This window comes from Astatotilapia calliptera, chromosome 18, assembly GCF_900246225.1.
Source record: "Astatotilapia calliptera chromosome 18, fAstCal1.2, whole genome shotgun sequence".
Classification (NCBI taxonomy): Eukaryota; Metazoa; Chordata; class Actinopteri; order Cichliformes; family Cichlidae; genus Astatotilapia; species Astatotilapia calliptera.
The window spans coordinates 16,197,273-16,210,548 of record NC_039319.1 but is presented as its reverse complement, the minus strand read 5'-3'; the positions used below and the strand labels follow the sequence as shown (position 1 = coordinate 16,210,548).

The 13,276-nt window shown below is 41.9% G+C and overlaps 1 protein-coding gene across 9 annotated transcripts in view; it reads right to left on the bottom strand.

The window, feature by feature from the left end:
* Positions 1–7,008, bottom strand: part of cacna1eb (calcium channel, voltage-dependent, R type, alpha 1E subunit b) — a 73,890-nt gene extending 66,882 nt beyond the window's left edge. For all 9 annotated transcript variants that reach the window (XM_026148588.1, XM_026148589.1, XM_026148595.1 and 6 more), the window contains exons 1-2: positions 6,622–7,008; positions 3,459–3,906 (exon numbers count right to left, since the gene is read on the bottom strand). In XM_026148588.1, the coding sequence (XP_026004373.1) occupies positions 3,459–3,868 (410 nt within the window). In that variant the 5' untranslated portion in view covers positions 3,869–3,906; positions 6,622–7,008. The remainder of the gene's footprint in view (positions 1–3,458; positions 3,907–6,621) is intronic.
* Between the last annotated feature and the right edge of the window lie 6,268 nt (positions 7,009–13,276).

Below are 13,276 nucleotides of genomic sequence, written 5' to 3'. Positions count from 1 at the left end.
GGGGAAGACAGATGAAGTGAGCCTGCAGGTGACATGCACCGAGAGTGAAAATGTTAATGGGAGGTACTTTGTGCCAGAACTCTGAAGAGCTTTTATATAATTGCAGACAGGCTTTCACCCAACATTGACTGGAGTGGTTATAGCATTTTATTTTTCTCTCTGTTCCCTAGCAACAGACATCCTCTAGTACTGAGTTGTGTCAGTTTGAGTCGACCAATAACTGCTTCTCGTATCACCGCAGATTTGGTGATGCTGAAGCATATTTAAATCGCACCTGTGGGTTCAGAACAATGGTACAGATGTTTACATTAACCCCTAAAACAGCTAAAAAAAAAAAAGAGGTGTGTTGGTCATCTATACAAAAATGAATAAATAAAAGTTTCACAAGAAGACAGAAGTTGCACTGAAATGCCAAATCATTCAATGTATGTCATTAATGTTAATTTTGTCTTCAGAAAAGCTGTCAGCACTTCGAGGTTAAGCTCCATAATGTCCAAACTCTACTGATAAACTTAGAAGGCATCATGTGCTGCGTCCCTGCTGCTTCTCTACTTTGATTCCCTAGCATCCCCTAATGGACAAATATGCACAATACACATACAGCAGCAGTCCATCCCTAATATTAGGTCCTGCTTCTTGGTGCAGGGGTTAATGCTGGGTTTGAACCCGCTTGGGGGGGAGGTAGGTTCTGTGTGGTGTTTGTATGTTTTCCCTGAGTCTGACTGAGCAGATGTGAGCATGAATGATAAATAGGCTTGAATGGATAAGGGTTAAAGAGCATGGATGGATGGAAATATCCTGAAGTTGCAGGTAACATAGATAGAAAATGTTAATGCCTGTGATCAAAAGCATTAATTTGTTTTTGTGTCTGTACATGTGAGAGAGAGAAAATGGAAGAAGAAACAAAAGAGAGAACATGACAGCACACCTGTGAAGTGGGCATGCAGTGGGTTGTAAGGGTACATCAGAGGATGGAGGGAGGAGGAGGAGGTGGAGGGGAGAGGGGACTCACTGTAAGGTTAGAGGTCATGCTGATGGAGTGGCACTCCACATTCAAGTGGCTGGAAGCGGATAATCAGAGCGATGTGGCTCCAGAGTTCAGAAGTTCACAAGCAAGTACCCTGAGCCCTGCCATTAATAACACTGTACCGCATCTGATTACAGTAAACCGCAGCCGGCCGTGCTGCACAGGCAGGAGGAGAAAAAAAATCAAATCAGCTGAGGAAAGAGGTGGAAACTGATCGAGTGATTCATTGGTGGAACAATGCACAACAAAGGCGTCTGCGCGCTGTATGTAGTGCAGCAATGGAGCACCTTTTGAAAGGAGCACTTTGTATCTGAGCAACAAAACAAGGATAAGTGGTAACAATAAGAAGCATTGCACTTTATACTCTAATGGTTAATAATTTCCACTCTATGTTTTTGGTATTTACCCTGCAAGATGTCCTGTGGAATATTTGCTGTGACTACACTGCCCTGCTGATGGTATTACATCATTTCACTGCTGAAGCAACGTGCAAACAAAGGCAAAGAAGAAGAAGGCTGCTGGTTACAAGGTCTTTCACGATTTGGCTTGAAAATTTTCTTTCTCGTCGTTATTAAGCCTCAATAATCCACATAGCACATTTTAGTGAAAGCATGGAGAGCAAAAACTGCCAGAAAATAAAAATGAAATTAAAAATACAGCTAAATAACTCAACAAATAAAGGTCTGCAAATAAGTGTAGCTCTCATTAATTCAAAAAAAAATCTCATTTAAGTTCATATTTGTGTTTTTCATTTTTCTCTCTGTATGTTCCCTGTGTATTTTCCCAAGCTTGTCTATCTATCTATCTGTCTCTTTATGAATTTTTGCTTCATTTTACAAACATGAGCTGTCCTTAAAGTGTGTCACGGGGTCAGCTTTTTGCCTGCTGGTTTATCTGCACCAGTCTCACCACAGAGACGGTTTGCATCCAGCCAGAAGATCAATAGAAAACTGATTTGCTGAAAATACCATCAGGCAGGAGTGTTTACAGTTTTTGTGCAAATGTACTACAAAGTAAGTGTGCATATGGCATTCCAGGCTTGGCCTGCTGTTTTTGATATCAATTTTCGTTGCATTTAATCTGGTGCTGGTTCTTTCGCTCCTTTATTTCCCAGAGGGTTCGCCACAGCGGATGGATCCACATATTTGATTTGGCACAGATTTCATACCAGATGCCCTTCATGATGCATCCCTCCCATTTATCTGGGCTTGGGGCCGGCACTGGGAGTACACTAGCTCGTGACCTCCTGAGGCTGGGTTTGTATCTCCTCCCGGTCTCAGGCGGAGGATCTTTTACATGATCAGGGAATGAATTTCAGTCCTTCATCGGAAATCGCCAACAAACAAAACACCTTCCTGTTAACAGTTAATACCATGGGTTAACTCTAAATGTTCCCTTGAGGTTGAATTATGCAGCTTTTAGTGAGCAGGAGGAATACAAACTTTAAGTCTGACTATTACAGATTAATCAGTTATTATGACTAAATACAAAGACTCAGTATTCTTTGTTTAAACTGTACATATACAAAAGAGCAGATCTGAAGGTGTGTGGCTTGCATAATGTCCAACCATCCCCACCAACCACTTGTTTACGTCAAATTTTCTGGATTTTCATGATGGTTACTACTTTCCCCTTTGCCCAATAGATTTTTTGTCACTCCACGGCAAAGGGGCTAGCTGAATATAAAGACTATCGCCTTGTAAAACAACACAAACCATCAATTTTGACGATATCATGCATTTGCAGTCGTATTTGTATTTATGACCACCTGATGAAGCTCCATGTTTGCCTTCACCATCTCCTAAACTGCTAAATCCTCTGTTGGTGTCTTTCATGCTGCCTGTTGTAGCTCTGAACTAGAAATGCTGAAAATGAAGCTAAACTATGGAACAGCTAAAACACTCTTTGATAATCACAAGGAAAATTGGATTTTCTTTTTCTTTAGCCCGTGTGTTCGCTCGTTGAAGCTACAGTATGTCTCGCTGTCACACAGACTTTGATGCATCTCAACAGGAAAAGCACCAGGTGTAATTACTACCATCAGTGTCAGCTACATTCCACTTCCAGTTCAACAGCCATGCAATTATGCATGCTTCCTCTCACGCACGGCTTTTTTGGATCCTTGAATGAAATGAGGCCATGATTTAAGGCTCTTAATTACGCCTGGGCTTGTCTTGCCTTGACAAGTATATGCTGCTCTAAAATTTTTAAAAAGACATGTTTACTGAAATATTGAAATCAAATCTGTATCCTCATCCTTATCCTGTAAACCTTGAGGGACCTAATGATGTGCAGTTTGAAAAGTTACACTTCATATCCAGAATCTAGGTTCTTTCACGTTGGCACTTTCATCCTCCTCCATGGAGATTTATCATCTTTACACGTACAGTTTAAAAGGAATCCTTTGACTCTGAATCTCTTTTATACTTACTCCCACTCCTTCCTGCGGGCTTGCGGCGTGCTCTGTATTTTATGAGCCTGGTGGGCCATGATGATGTCCTTCTGCTCCACGAGTCCCCCGCGCCGCCGCAGCATGCCGTGAGGGCTCAGAGACCCCGAGCCCTGATCGGACGAGCCATCCTCCTGTCCGCATGGCACATCGAAGCTGGCCGCTCGAGGGGGCAGCCCCAGACACTCGGGGACCGCGTGAGGGACCTGCAGGGAGCAAGAGCGAGCTCCCTGCGCCAGCCCAGGCCGGGCAGTGGGGCTAGACCGCCTCCAGGCTTCGGGCTCAGGGAGGGACAGGGAGGACTGGACGTGTGTCTGTCCACGCCGACCGCCGATGGTTGGAGAGCTGGGTGTAAGGGAGAGGGAGAGGGACTTTTCTGAACTGGTGAACATCTCCACAGAGGTCGGTCTGTGGCAGTTTCAGCATAATGCTGCAAATGGAGAAAAAGGAGAGAGAGGCAGAGGATGATGGGTGAAAAACACTGCAATAATATTTCATAAACGTTGCTCAAGCACATCCTCCCTGTCCCCTTCTTGTTTGTCTTTCATTATGAGCATCAAACAATGTGACACTGAGGATGATAATGTCCTTTGCCCAGGCTGTCACTCTGACCCAAACTCAACCATCTCACCATCTATCAAAGGGATGAAAGTTCAGATCGTATTCATGGAGCTCAGTGGGTGACTGAAGATATCACTGAGACTTTTCAACACAACCAGGAAGTCAGACTATTACTCTAAATGGACATTTCTGGTTACCACACAGTGTTTTTCATTTACTGTCACCACCGGGCCAAAAATCTTAATATCCAGTTCATTTGTTTGTTTTTATGACCAAATACATCTTCAGTTTCCATCAGCTGTGCAAAATGCATCTCTGTACCTGAGCACAGCCTCAAACTGCTGCTAGCATGAAGCCTAGCATATTTGTCTTTATAAACCAAAAAACTAACATTCTAAAAACAAATCTCGACACGCACCATCTCAAACTGCATCCTGGCACTTACTCTGGCAGATATTTGAAGGCATTGTCTGAATTAACCTTGTCTTCAGTCGTCACTCAGACATAAAAACTGCACAAATAAAACCACCAGTCAGACACGGGTCTGCTTAAAAAGTCTTCTGCTAAAACAAGATGTTTTTTCCTACCCCAATGGTGGTGGAGTTACTTTTACCACAAACATCCCTGCAACATCTGCAGATGCTGCAAATTTCAATCAGGATTTTTTTGAGTGCCATTTAGCTCTCTTATAACAGGATAAGCTGCTTCAACGCGATTTAGTTTTTTTTCTTGCCTGGTATTAAATCTTTAAGACTTAACCATGAAACAATTTCCAGAAAATTCGAATATTTTTTTGTTGAAAACAGACTGTTTATTGAACCTTCTGACATTAAAAAAAACAGACAAACATTAAATATTTAATTTGCATATATTTGCTACATCTGTTTTTTTGTAATTGGTTTTTTTTTTGCAATTTATTTATTTTATTTCACTTAATTTTTTATTTTATTATTTTTTATTTATTTGGTTTTTTTTATTTTGGGGGGGGGGGGCACTGATGATGTAGAGTTGTCAAAAACTGATAAAAACTCAAGTATGATAAACTGGGCATTAGGGGGTTAAAACACTGAGCCATTTGAAATCCAAGAACTCTCCACCTGCCCAGCTTGATTGGTAGGTTAACTTTATTGACTGCAAGTGAAAGAAAAGAAACTTCAGAATTTAACATTTTATGAAACCGAATTGAAATGAAGATAGAAAAGATTCAGGATTTACTTCCTGTTGACCTCAGTTATTTCCAACCAAACAGGGTCAATTAACCTCAGAATGGATGCCACCATTCAACTGCACTGTCATGGGGAGCTTTGATACTAGCGGTGCATATGATTGGATGAACAGAAGCTTTGAACCAGCAGCCATACAGAAATAGTACCAGCAATCATACTGGTGGGCGGAACAAGACTGCACAGAAAGTGGGTGTAGTAAAAGTAATGACATAAAGAGAGATTTGGTCATCTTTTTTAGTAGCTGAGCACACCATAAAGAACTACTTAAACCCTCATTCTGTTGCTGCTATTGTCCAGTTAAGCGTGTGCGTGTGTGTGTGACTGAGACAGAGAAATATGGGGGTGATGAGGTGGCAAGGCTGGAAAACAGCAAGTTTGTGGCGAAGCCAGTCAGAGACAGACGAAACAAGGCTGTTTCCACTGAGCCGGAGCTGAAAGGAAGATGACTGAGTGTGGAGGAGCAGAAGCAAAGGCTCGGTGACTCACTCATCAGCAGCAGGGCTCCTCAGACGTGAACTGGACACAGTCTGAGTTGAGCTCTGCCCTCGAACAGAGCGCAGCGCCCGCCTGAAAGCCGGGAGAGGCTACAAGGTCAGCGCGCACATTTACACGGGTGGCTCGCTCGCAGCTTTGTGCCGCTCATGGGTGGGCTGTCTCTGATTTTAGCGCAGCCATTCAAGTTCAAAAGAAATCTGATAGCTTTTATTATTAGTCAGGAAGGTTGTTTTTTTGTTGTTTTTTGCTTGCAGGCAGGGCTGTGTGGAAATTAAATGTCACGGCACTTGTATGGAGAGGCACACCTAACTGGCAGGGTGGGTCCGTGAAATCTGGACAAAAACACATAAAACAAACATAAATTGCAGCACTGATAAGGTGGAGGTAGATCAGAAGCCTGCACAATGATTATACCAAAGCAAGCTTCACACCTTATCTGCATTATTCACTCAAGTTCAAACACTTGTGTGGAGACGATGCTCTTCTATTATAAATTCAAGATTCCAGCTCCTGGCTGAGATCTCCTACGCTTTAATTAGTGCAACCAGTGCAAAGCCTGCCGGAACAAGGCGACCGCTCTCCTCTAATCAGCTGCAGGTCGACAGTCGCTTTAGATGTGCGTTAACCAGCCAGTTAACAGGTATCGCTAATTAAACTCATGCTCCTGCTCCTTCGTTATCCTCGTGAAGTTAAGTGTTTTTGACGCACGAGCAAGACAGGAGAAAAGCAAAGCAGCAGTCACAGTAACTACACTTAGAGGCACAGCGTGCTAAAAATATTCACTGCATAAAGGAGGATCGGTGCTGCGGGAAATGCAAACATCAATTAAGTCACGGATTGATTGATGAATTTGACAGCTTTACCTTGAGGTGAGGCGCGCGCCTTCATCGTCGGCGAGCCCCGATCAGGTGGATGCTAAATTCAGCCCTTTCACTCAGTCCAAGTTTGGTGGTTTGAGGATGATTTCGCGAGGATTCCTTGAGTGATGATGATTACCTCTGTATGGCTATAAATACCGCGAGGTGGCTGGGAGCCAGAGGAGCGTAACGCGGATGAACGTAAACAGGCACGGGGACAGGAGCGAGGAGACATGGGAGTAATCCCAGTCATCTTTCACGAGCTGGCTGCCTCATATGAGTCACTTTATGTGGTTTACAATTAATGGCGGCGTCTTCAAACTAAATTTAGGCTGGACTGTCTTGAGTTGTGCTGTTTGAGGGCTTTTCTTTTTCTTTTCTTTTTCAGCGCAGGAAGCTGATTTACCTGTGCCGAGATCACAGGAGGTCTGGCGAGAGGGAGAGAAATGCAACAGGTCTTCATCTGAAACTGCGCTCAGGTGATGTGAGCCCAAGCACCCAGGTATTCGCATGTAACCGATCAACCGCTAGATGGTGGACTAAAGCCGCATACCTGACACATGCGCAGGTACCTCTGGGAGACGACCATACAAGCCACCACAGTCCGAGCAGTGCACGTCTGTCCTCAAAGTGCATCTGCTTCTGCACACGCAGCGTCATCCCCAGACTTTCTGGGCACCTTTGTAAACATTAAAATCCACACAAATAAATCCCTTGTTCGTTACGACACTGCTACAGATTATGGGACACTATTATAATCATCATCAGTGCAATATACAGATACAGAAAGATCTTTACCAACTCATACCACAATACCTGAAGTCTTTTTAGATTAAAGTTCCCTCTGATGTCATATTTACATTTAGATTCACTGAATGCTTTACTTTATCTCTTTTTTTTTTAACTGAACTCCTACTTTATTCTTTTTTCATCTTTCTGTGATATTGTGTTTATTTATGGAGCTAAGTTGTTTTTTTTATGTTTTGGCTACTGTAAAAGTAATTTCCCGCCTTCTGGGACAAATAAAGTACATCTTATCTTATCTTATTTTACCTGTAAGCACACGGGTCAGAATAAAACTCCACCAGAAACAAAAAGTGATGTCAAAAATTCAGTCACAAATTGGGTTAGCTGCATACAAAGCTTATGAACAAATACTAGATAATCACACAATTATTGTAATTAGTAATATTATATATTAGTTGATACCTTTCTGACGATAATTCAGTTAGAAAGAGTTTGTTTGTTTGTTTTTTGTTTATTTCTTAATATTAATCACACAAAGGGAAACAATGCCTTGTACTAGATTTAGCTGCTAGCTAATTTCCATCTGTAGTCCCTGGGCAAGTTTTGTTTTGTTTAAAGTAAAAAATTAGAATCAGGAAACTTCACAGGGAAAAAATAGGCACATAAAACACGAATCAATATTTTGAATCGTTAATCATGCGATAGAAGTAAGATGATTTCTTACAGACAGACATAAACAGGCACACGTGCTACTAAAGTGTTACTCACGTGTGTACAGAATTATATGAAACATAATTCAATAATTGAATCATGAGAAAAGATAGAGATATAGATTTGTTTTATAGGAGACGACTGATTTACTTATGTTAAGCTATGTCATTTTTTAGTCTAGATTGACATTTGGAGTGAATTTTAAATTGTGTGCACTTTTTAAAAGAGCTTTAATGTGTTTTTCAGCCATGAAAATTTAATGTAGCTGCATCTATTAGTCATCAGTTATCATGGCTCAAAAATGCTGATAAGGTGCATTCAATATAAACAACAAATGTTTAAGGACATTGATTGATATTGTTTGGAACTGACTGATTGTGCTTAGTTCAGGAGGCTGATCAGCATTTTAACTCATTAGATTTGTTGTTCTTCGCCCTTTGAGCTGCTTTTTGACAGACTCCACGCCGGCTGTCGTCTCTTTGTAACTCTCTGTAACTCGACTCGACTCGATGAGACAGAGTACCGGGCTGTGGTCGACTCCTTTGTCACGTGGTGTGAGCAGAATCATCTGCAGCTCAACGTGGCAAAGACCAAGGAACTGATCGTGGACTTCAGGAAGACCAGGAAACACTTGACCCCTGTTTCAATCCAGGGGGTCAGTGTTGACATTGTGGAGGACTATAAATACCTTGGAGTACACATTGACAATAAACTGGACTGGGCTAAAAACACCACAGCACTTTACAGGAAGGGCCAGAGTCGTCTCTATTTTTTGAGGCGACTGAGGTCCTTCAACATCTGCCAGAAAATGCTGAGGATTTTCTATGAGTCTGTTGTGGCCAGTGCGATCCTCTATGCTGTTGCATGCTGGGGGAGCAGGCTGAGGGTCGCAGATGCCAACAGACTTAATAAACTGATCCGTAAGGCCAGCAATGTTGTGGGGATGGAGCTGGACTCCCTCAAGGTGGTGTCGGAGAGGCGGATGCTGTCCAAGATAAAGACAATGTTGGATAACACCTCCCACCCACTCCATGACATGTTGGTCAGTCACAGGAGCTCGTTCAGTGAGAGACTGAGATTACCGAAAAGCACCACTGAACGACACAGGAAATCATTCCTGCCTGTGGCCATCTCCCTGTACAACGCATCCACTTAACACACTGTTTGCTGCTACAACTACACATGTTTCTTTTCCAAATATTTATTTATAAGTGACTTATGTATGTATGTATGTATATATATGTATATATTGTACTATTCTTAGTTAGCGTATTGTCTGTCTTGTCTTAATGTTGGTTTAAAATGGAGCACTGTAACAAAAAATAATTTCCCCCAGGGATCAATAAAGTATTCTGATTCTGATTCTGATTCTGATCTTCTCCACCATAAAAGTTGATGGAGACGATGGAGTCTTTGTCCAGCAGGTACTTTCCTCTGTGCAGCAGACTTCTCAAACTCTGTTAGAAGGGCTTTCTTGGTCACCTCCTCTGATTGAAGCCTTCTCTCTGTAGGGTCCAGGTGCTTCAAAACTTCCTCCATCTCAGTTATCGAGGCCACGGTGCCCTTGAGGACACTGAATGCTTTTAGAAGTACCTTTTTTTGCCCCTGACCTGATTGATGCCTCACCATAAGTGAATTTCTTAGACTTCGTGATTTAGTTTTTGTGCCGGCGGTGCCTTCAGGAACGTGGGATCTTTATGTACACAGTGTGGCTTTCTAAACTATGTCCAATAAAATTTGCCTCAGGTGGCTCAGACTTTCGACCACATCTTAATTAAAGAAAACAGGGTGCAGTCTGAAGTACCACAGCAGAGTCTGAATAGTCTCGTAAATGAAAGATTATCATTTTTTTTAAGACAATAATTTATCATTATGAGATACTGAGGATAGATTGATGGTGAAATTACTTAATTATATCCATTCAAAACAGTAGCGACACAGAGGTAGAAGATCTGAATATATAGTGCTTAAATGAAAAGATACAAATGTTTAAGCATCAGTCTCACTGACCGTGATGCTATCTTTCAAATTTTGCAGTTTGGTCTCTTAACCGTTCTTTTAAAAACTCATCTCAGCCTCTGTTCATTCAGAGTTTTTACATATCAGGATATAAACGTATATATATTTAAAAAATCTGGTCCTCAGAAGCTCTTAAAATTAGGCAAATACAACCTGAGATGAACAACAATACATAACAAGTAGCACTGTGTCAGTATTTATTTAACAATAATAGTGCAAAACTGCAGAAGCAGCATGTGAAAAACTAAGTCCACACCTTGATTCAGTAGCTTGTAGAATCACCTTTTCTTTTGTCTTTTGTGCAACTTTTAGCCCCTTGTATCATTGTAGAAGATGTTTCTTTACAACATTCCTTCAGTGGATTGAGGTTTCATTGCACATTCTCTTGTAGATTTGCTGCTGTGTTTGGGATCTTTGTCCTGCTGCATGCTTTAGCTGTTGGACAGTTTGCTCTAGAATAATTAGGCATTGACTCAGTGACTACAAGGTACCCATGTCCTGTGGCTCCAAAATTAGCCCAAATCATCCCCGTTCCACCACCACCAAGTCTTGTGGCTTGTTCAGATGTACCTTGCAAACTTAAGTCGTGCTGCAATGTGCTTTTTGGACAGAAGACGTTTTCCCCTGGAAACCCTTCTAAAAAAAGCCAAACATGTTCAGGCTTTTTTAATCGTGCCGTCATGAACTTTTACATCTAACATGCTAACTGATGTCTGTGGAGTGTGAGACGCCGTTCTTGGGTTTTTTGCAGTTTCTCTGAGCTTTGTCCTGTCTGACTTTGGGGTGAATTTGCTGGGACATCCACTCCCGAGAAAATCAGCAGTTGTATTGGCATCGTCTTCTGAAAAATCTTCATCATTGTAAACTGATGGACTCTAGATTGTTTGGAAATGACCTTATAACCCATCCCAGATTGAAGGGCAGCCATACTTTTTTTCTCTGAGACCATTACTGATGCTTTCCTCGTTGGCACTGACCTATCAACACCCCCGTGCTCCAGACAAACTACTTCTTCTATAGAGGTGCTCACATTTCCTAATGATCAGTTAACTGAGTGCATATGTGTAGCAGCAGGTGACCGCTACTTACCCTATTAATTCCTATTGGAGCTGAAGATTTTCACACGGTGCTTCTGGCTTAATTTTTGTTAAATGAATACTGAAATACTGCAATCATGTGTTGATCATCTGAGGTTGTATTTTTATAAGCCCTTTTACTGTATACGCTCCTGTATAATTATTAAACTAGAGCCGAGGACAGAGAATACTCTCCCTTTAATTAAAACAGAGCATGATGGTCCACGTAGTTAATTAAAAGGTCAGCCATGTTCATTTTAAGCAATCCCAGTATTCCCTGCGCTGAGGAGGAGAAGTGTTAGCGGTGGGACTGAGAGCACTGCAGAAACCATCTGCTGCCACCAACACTGAAGGGTAAATGAAGACTTCAAGTCCACGCATGCTACACACTCAGAGTTAAAGCTGCATTTCTCCCTCTAAACCTCTTAATTTTCCTCCTTGGACGCCACTCCATGTGTTTGTCTTAATCAAGACTCTGCTATTCTTTCATTACCCAAAGTCTCCTCAAGTGATAGCGATAATGTCTAGCCACCAGTGGCCAAAGAACGAGCTCACAGACTGCAGTATCTTTGTAGTTGTTGTCAGACATGTCTCTAAGGACTCTGACATGGAGCACGCTCAGTATTTTCTAGTGTCCTGACGCCATATTGAGAGAATTAGACATGGATTTATGTAATCTAACAGAATCATCTCTGTGAGGAAATAATTGCCGTCTTATCCTCTGGGCACGTGGCCAAGTGGATGCGTGAAATGGAGACGCCAAGCAGACAAACTGCCTCCACTGAAACGGGAAACATCAGGTGTATGTGCAGGGAGACATGCGTGCCGTTTTGTGCACGAGACAGCTGGTAATAAATGGTTGGAAAATCAAATCTGGTCTGGCATGAGAGGCCGCCCTCGGGGTAAACATCAGGTTTGGTATGTATGCTTGCTGCTTCACGTTTTGGAGATTCTTGCAGGGTGTGATTTTTTTTTTTTGGTATCCTAAGGTGCCAAAAGCTTAAATGTATTAACAGTCTCGCCTTTTGTTGGAAGAGCTTGTTTCAGAGTATGAGGACAAGTCTTTACTGGTATTATGTACAACAGTCAGTCTGAGAGGTTTAACAGGCGTCTCTTTAATCGTCGAGTGACCGAGTAGGGTCAGCATGACCCCAGATTTAGATTTATACTTGTATTTCTATCAGTAAAAATCATTCCTACTGGAAATTAGCCACTTCTCCTCCAGCTTTTTCCAGGAATCAACTCATGCAGTGGGTGTGGTGAGTGGGTATTTGTTTCTAAGCACTATATCTAATTTTACTGTAATTTCACACTAATCACTGCTTAAACTTAAACTACTTTTTATTTGTGCTTTCGTGCCTCTACTGAGTGCTTTAACACTGGCACCCACATTCACATTTTTACAGGGAACCAAGCAAACCTAGACTAGTAATATTTACTGCAGCAGAGGCCTTAAGGCAGATACAGTTGGGGGCAATGAGTTCGGTTAACTTATTTTTCTATAAAAGTGACTCAAACCCATAATTAATTCAATTTGAATGTTTTAGAACATAAATATAAAGGAAAGTGTGCAGTTATGATAAACACAAATTGAACTATTAAAAAGATTCCTGTGTAAACTATAATGGGGCTTTTTATTGCCCCATTGGAAGCAAGAACTGCAATCAAGCGACTGTGATTGTGTTTGGCCCACTCTTCTTTGGAGAATTGTTTGAATTCAGCCACACTGGTGTGTTCGATCACGGCCTGTTTAAGGTCAGGTCAAAGCATCTCAGTAGGATTTGAGTCCACTGTTTGACTGAGTCACTCCAAAACAGTCATTGTGTTGCTTCTTGAGCCATTCAGAGGTGGACTTGTTTCAGATCATTGTCCTGCTGCATAACCCAAGCATGCCTGAGCTTCATGAACTGATGACCGCACTCCCTTAATTTACTAAACGTTCCTTCCTTTGCTTTATCAAGGTGTTTTTGTTTTCCTCCTCTTTTCTTTAGCATTAGTTCAGGCAGGCTGACCTCAAAGGTCAGAGCACCTCGGCTTTCTAGGCATCCAGTAGGGCTTCAATTTATGTTGCTCTAACCTGCCCACAGTGACTGCACCCCTGCAAACCA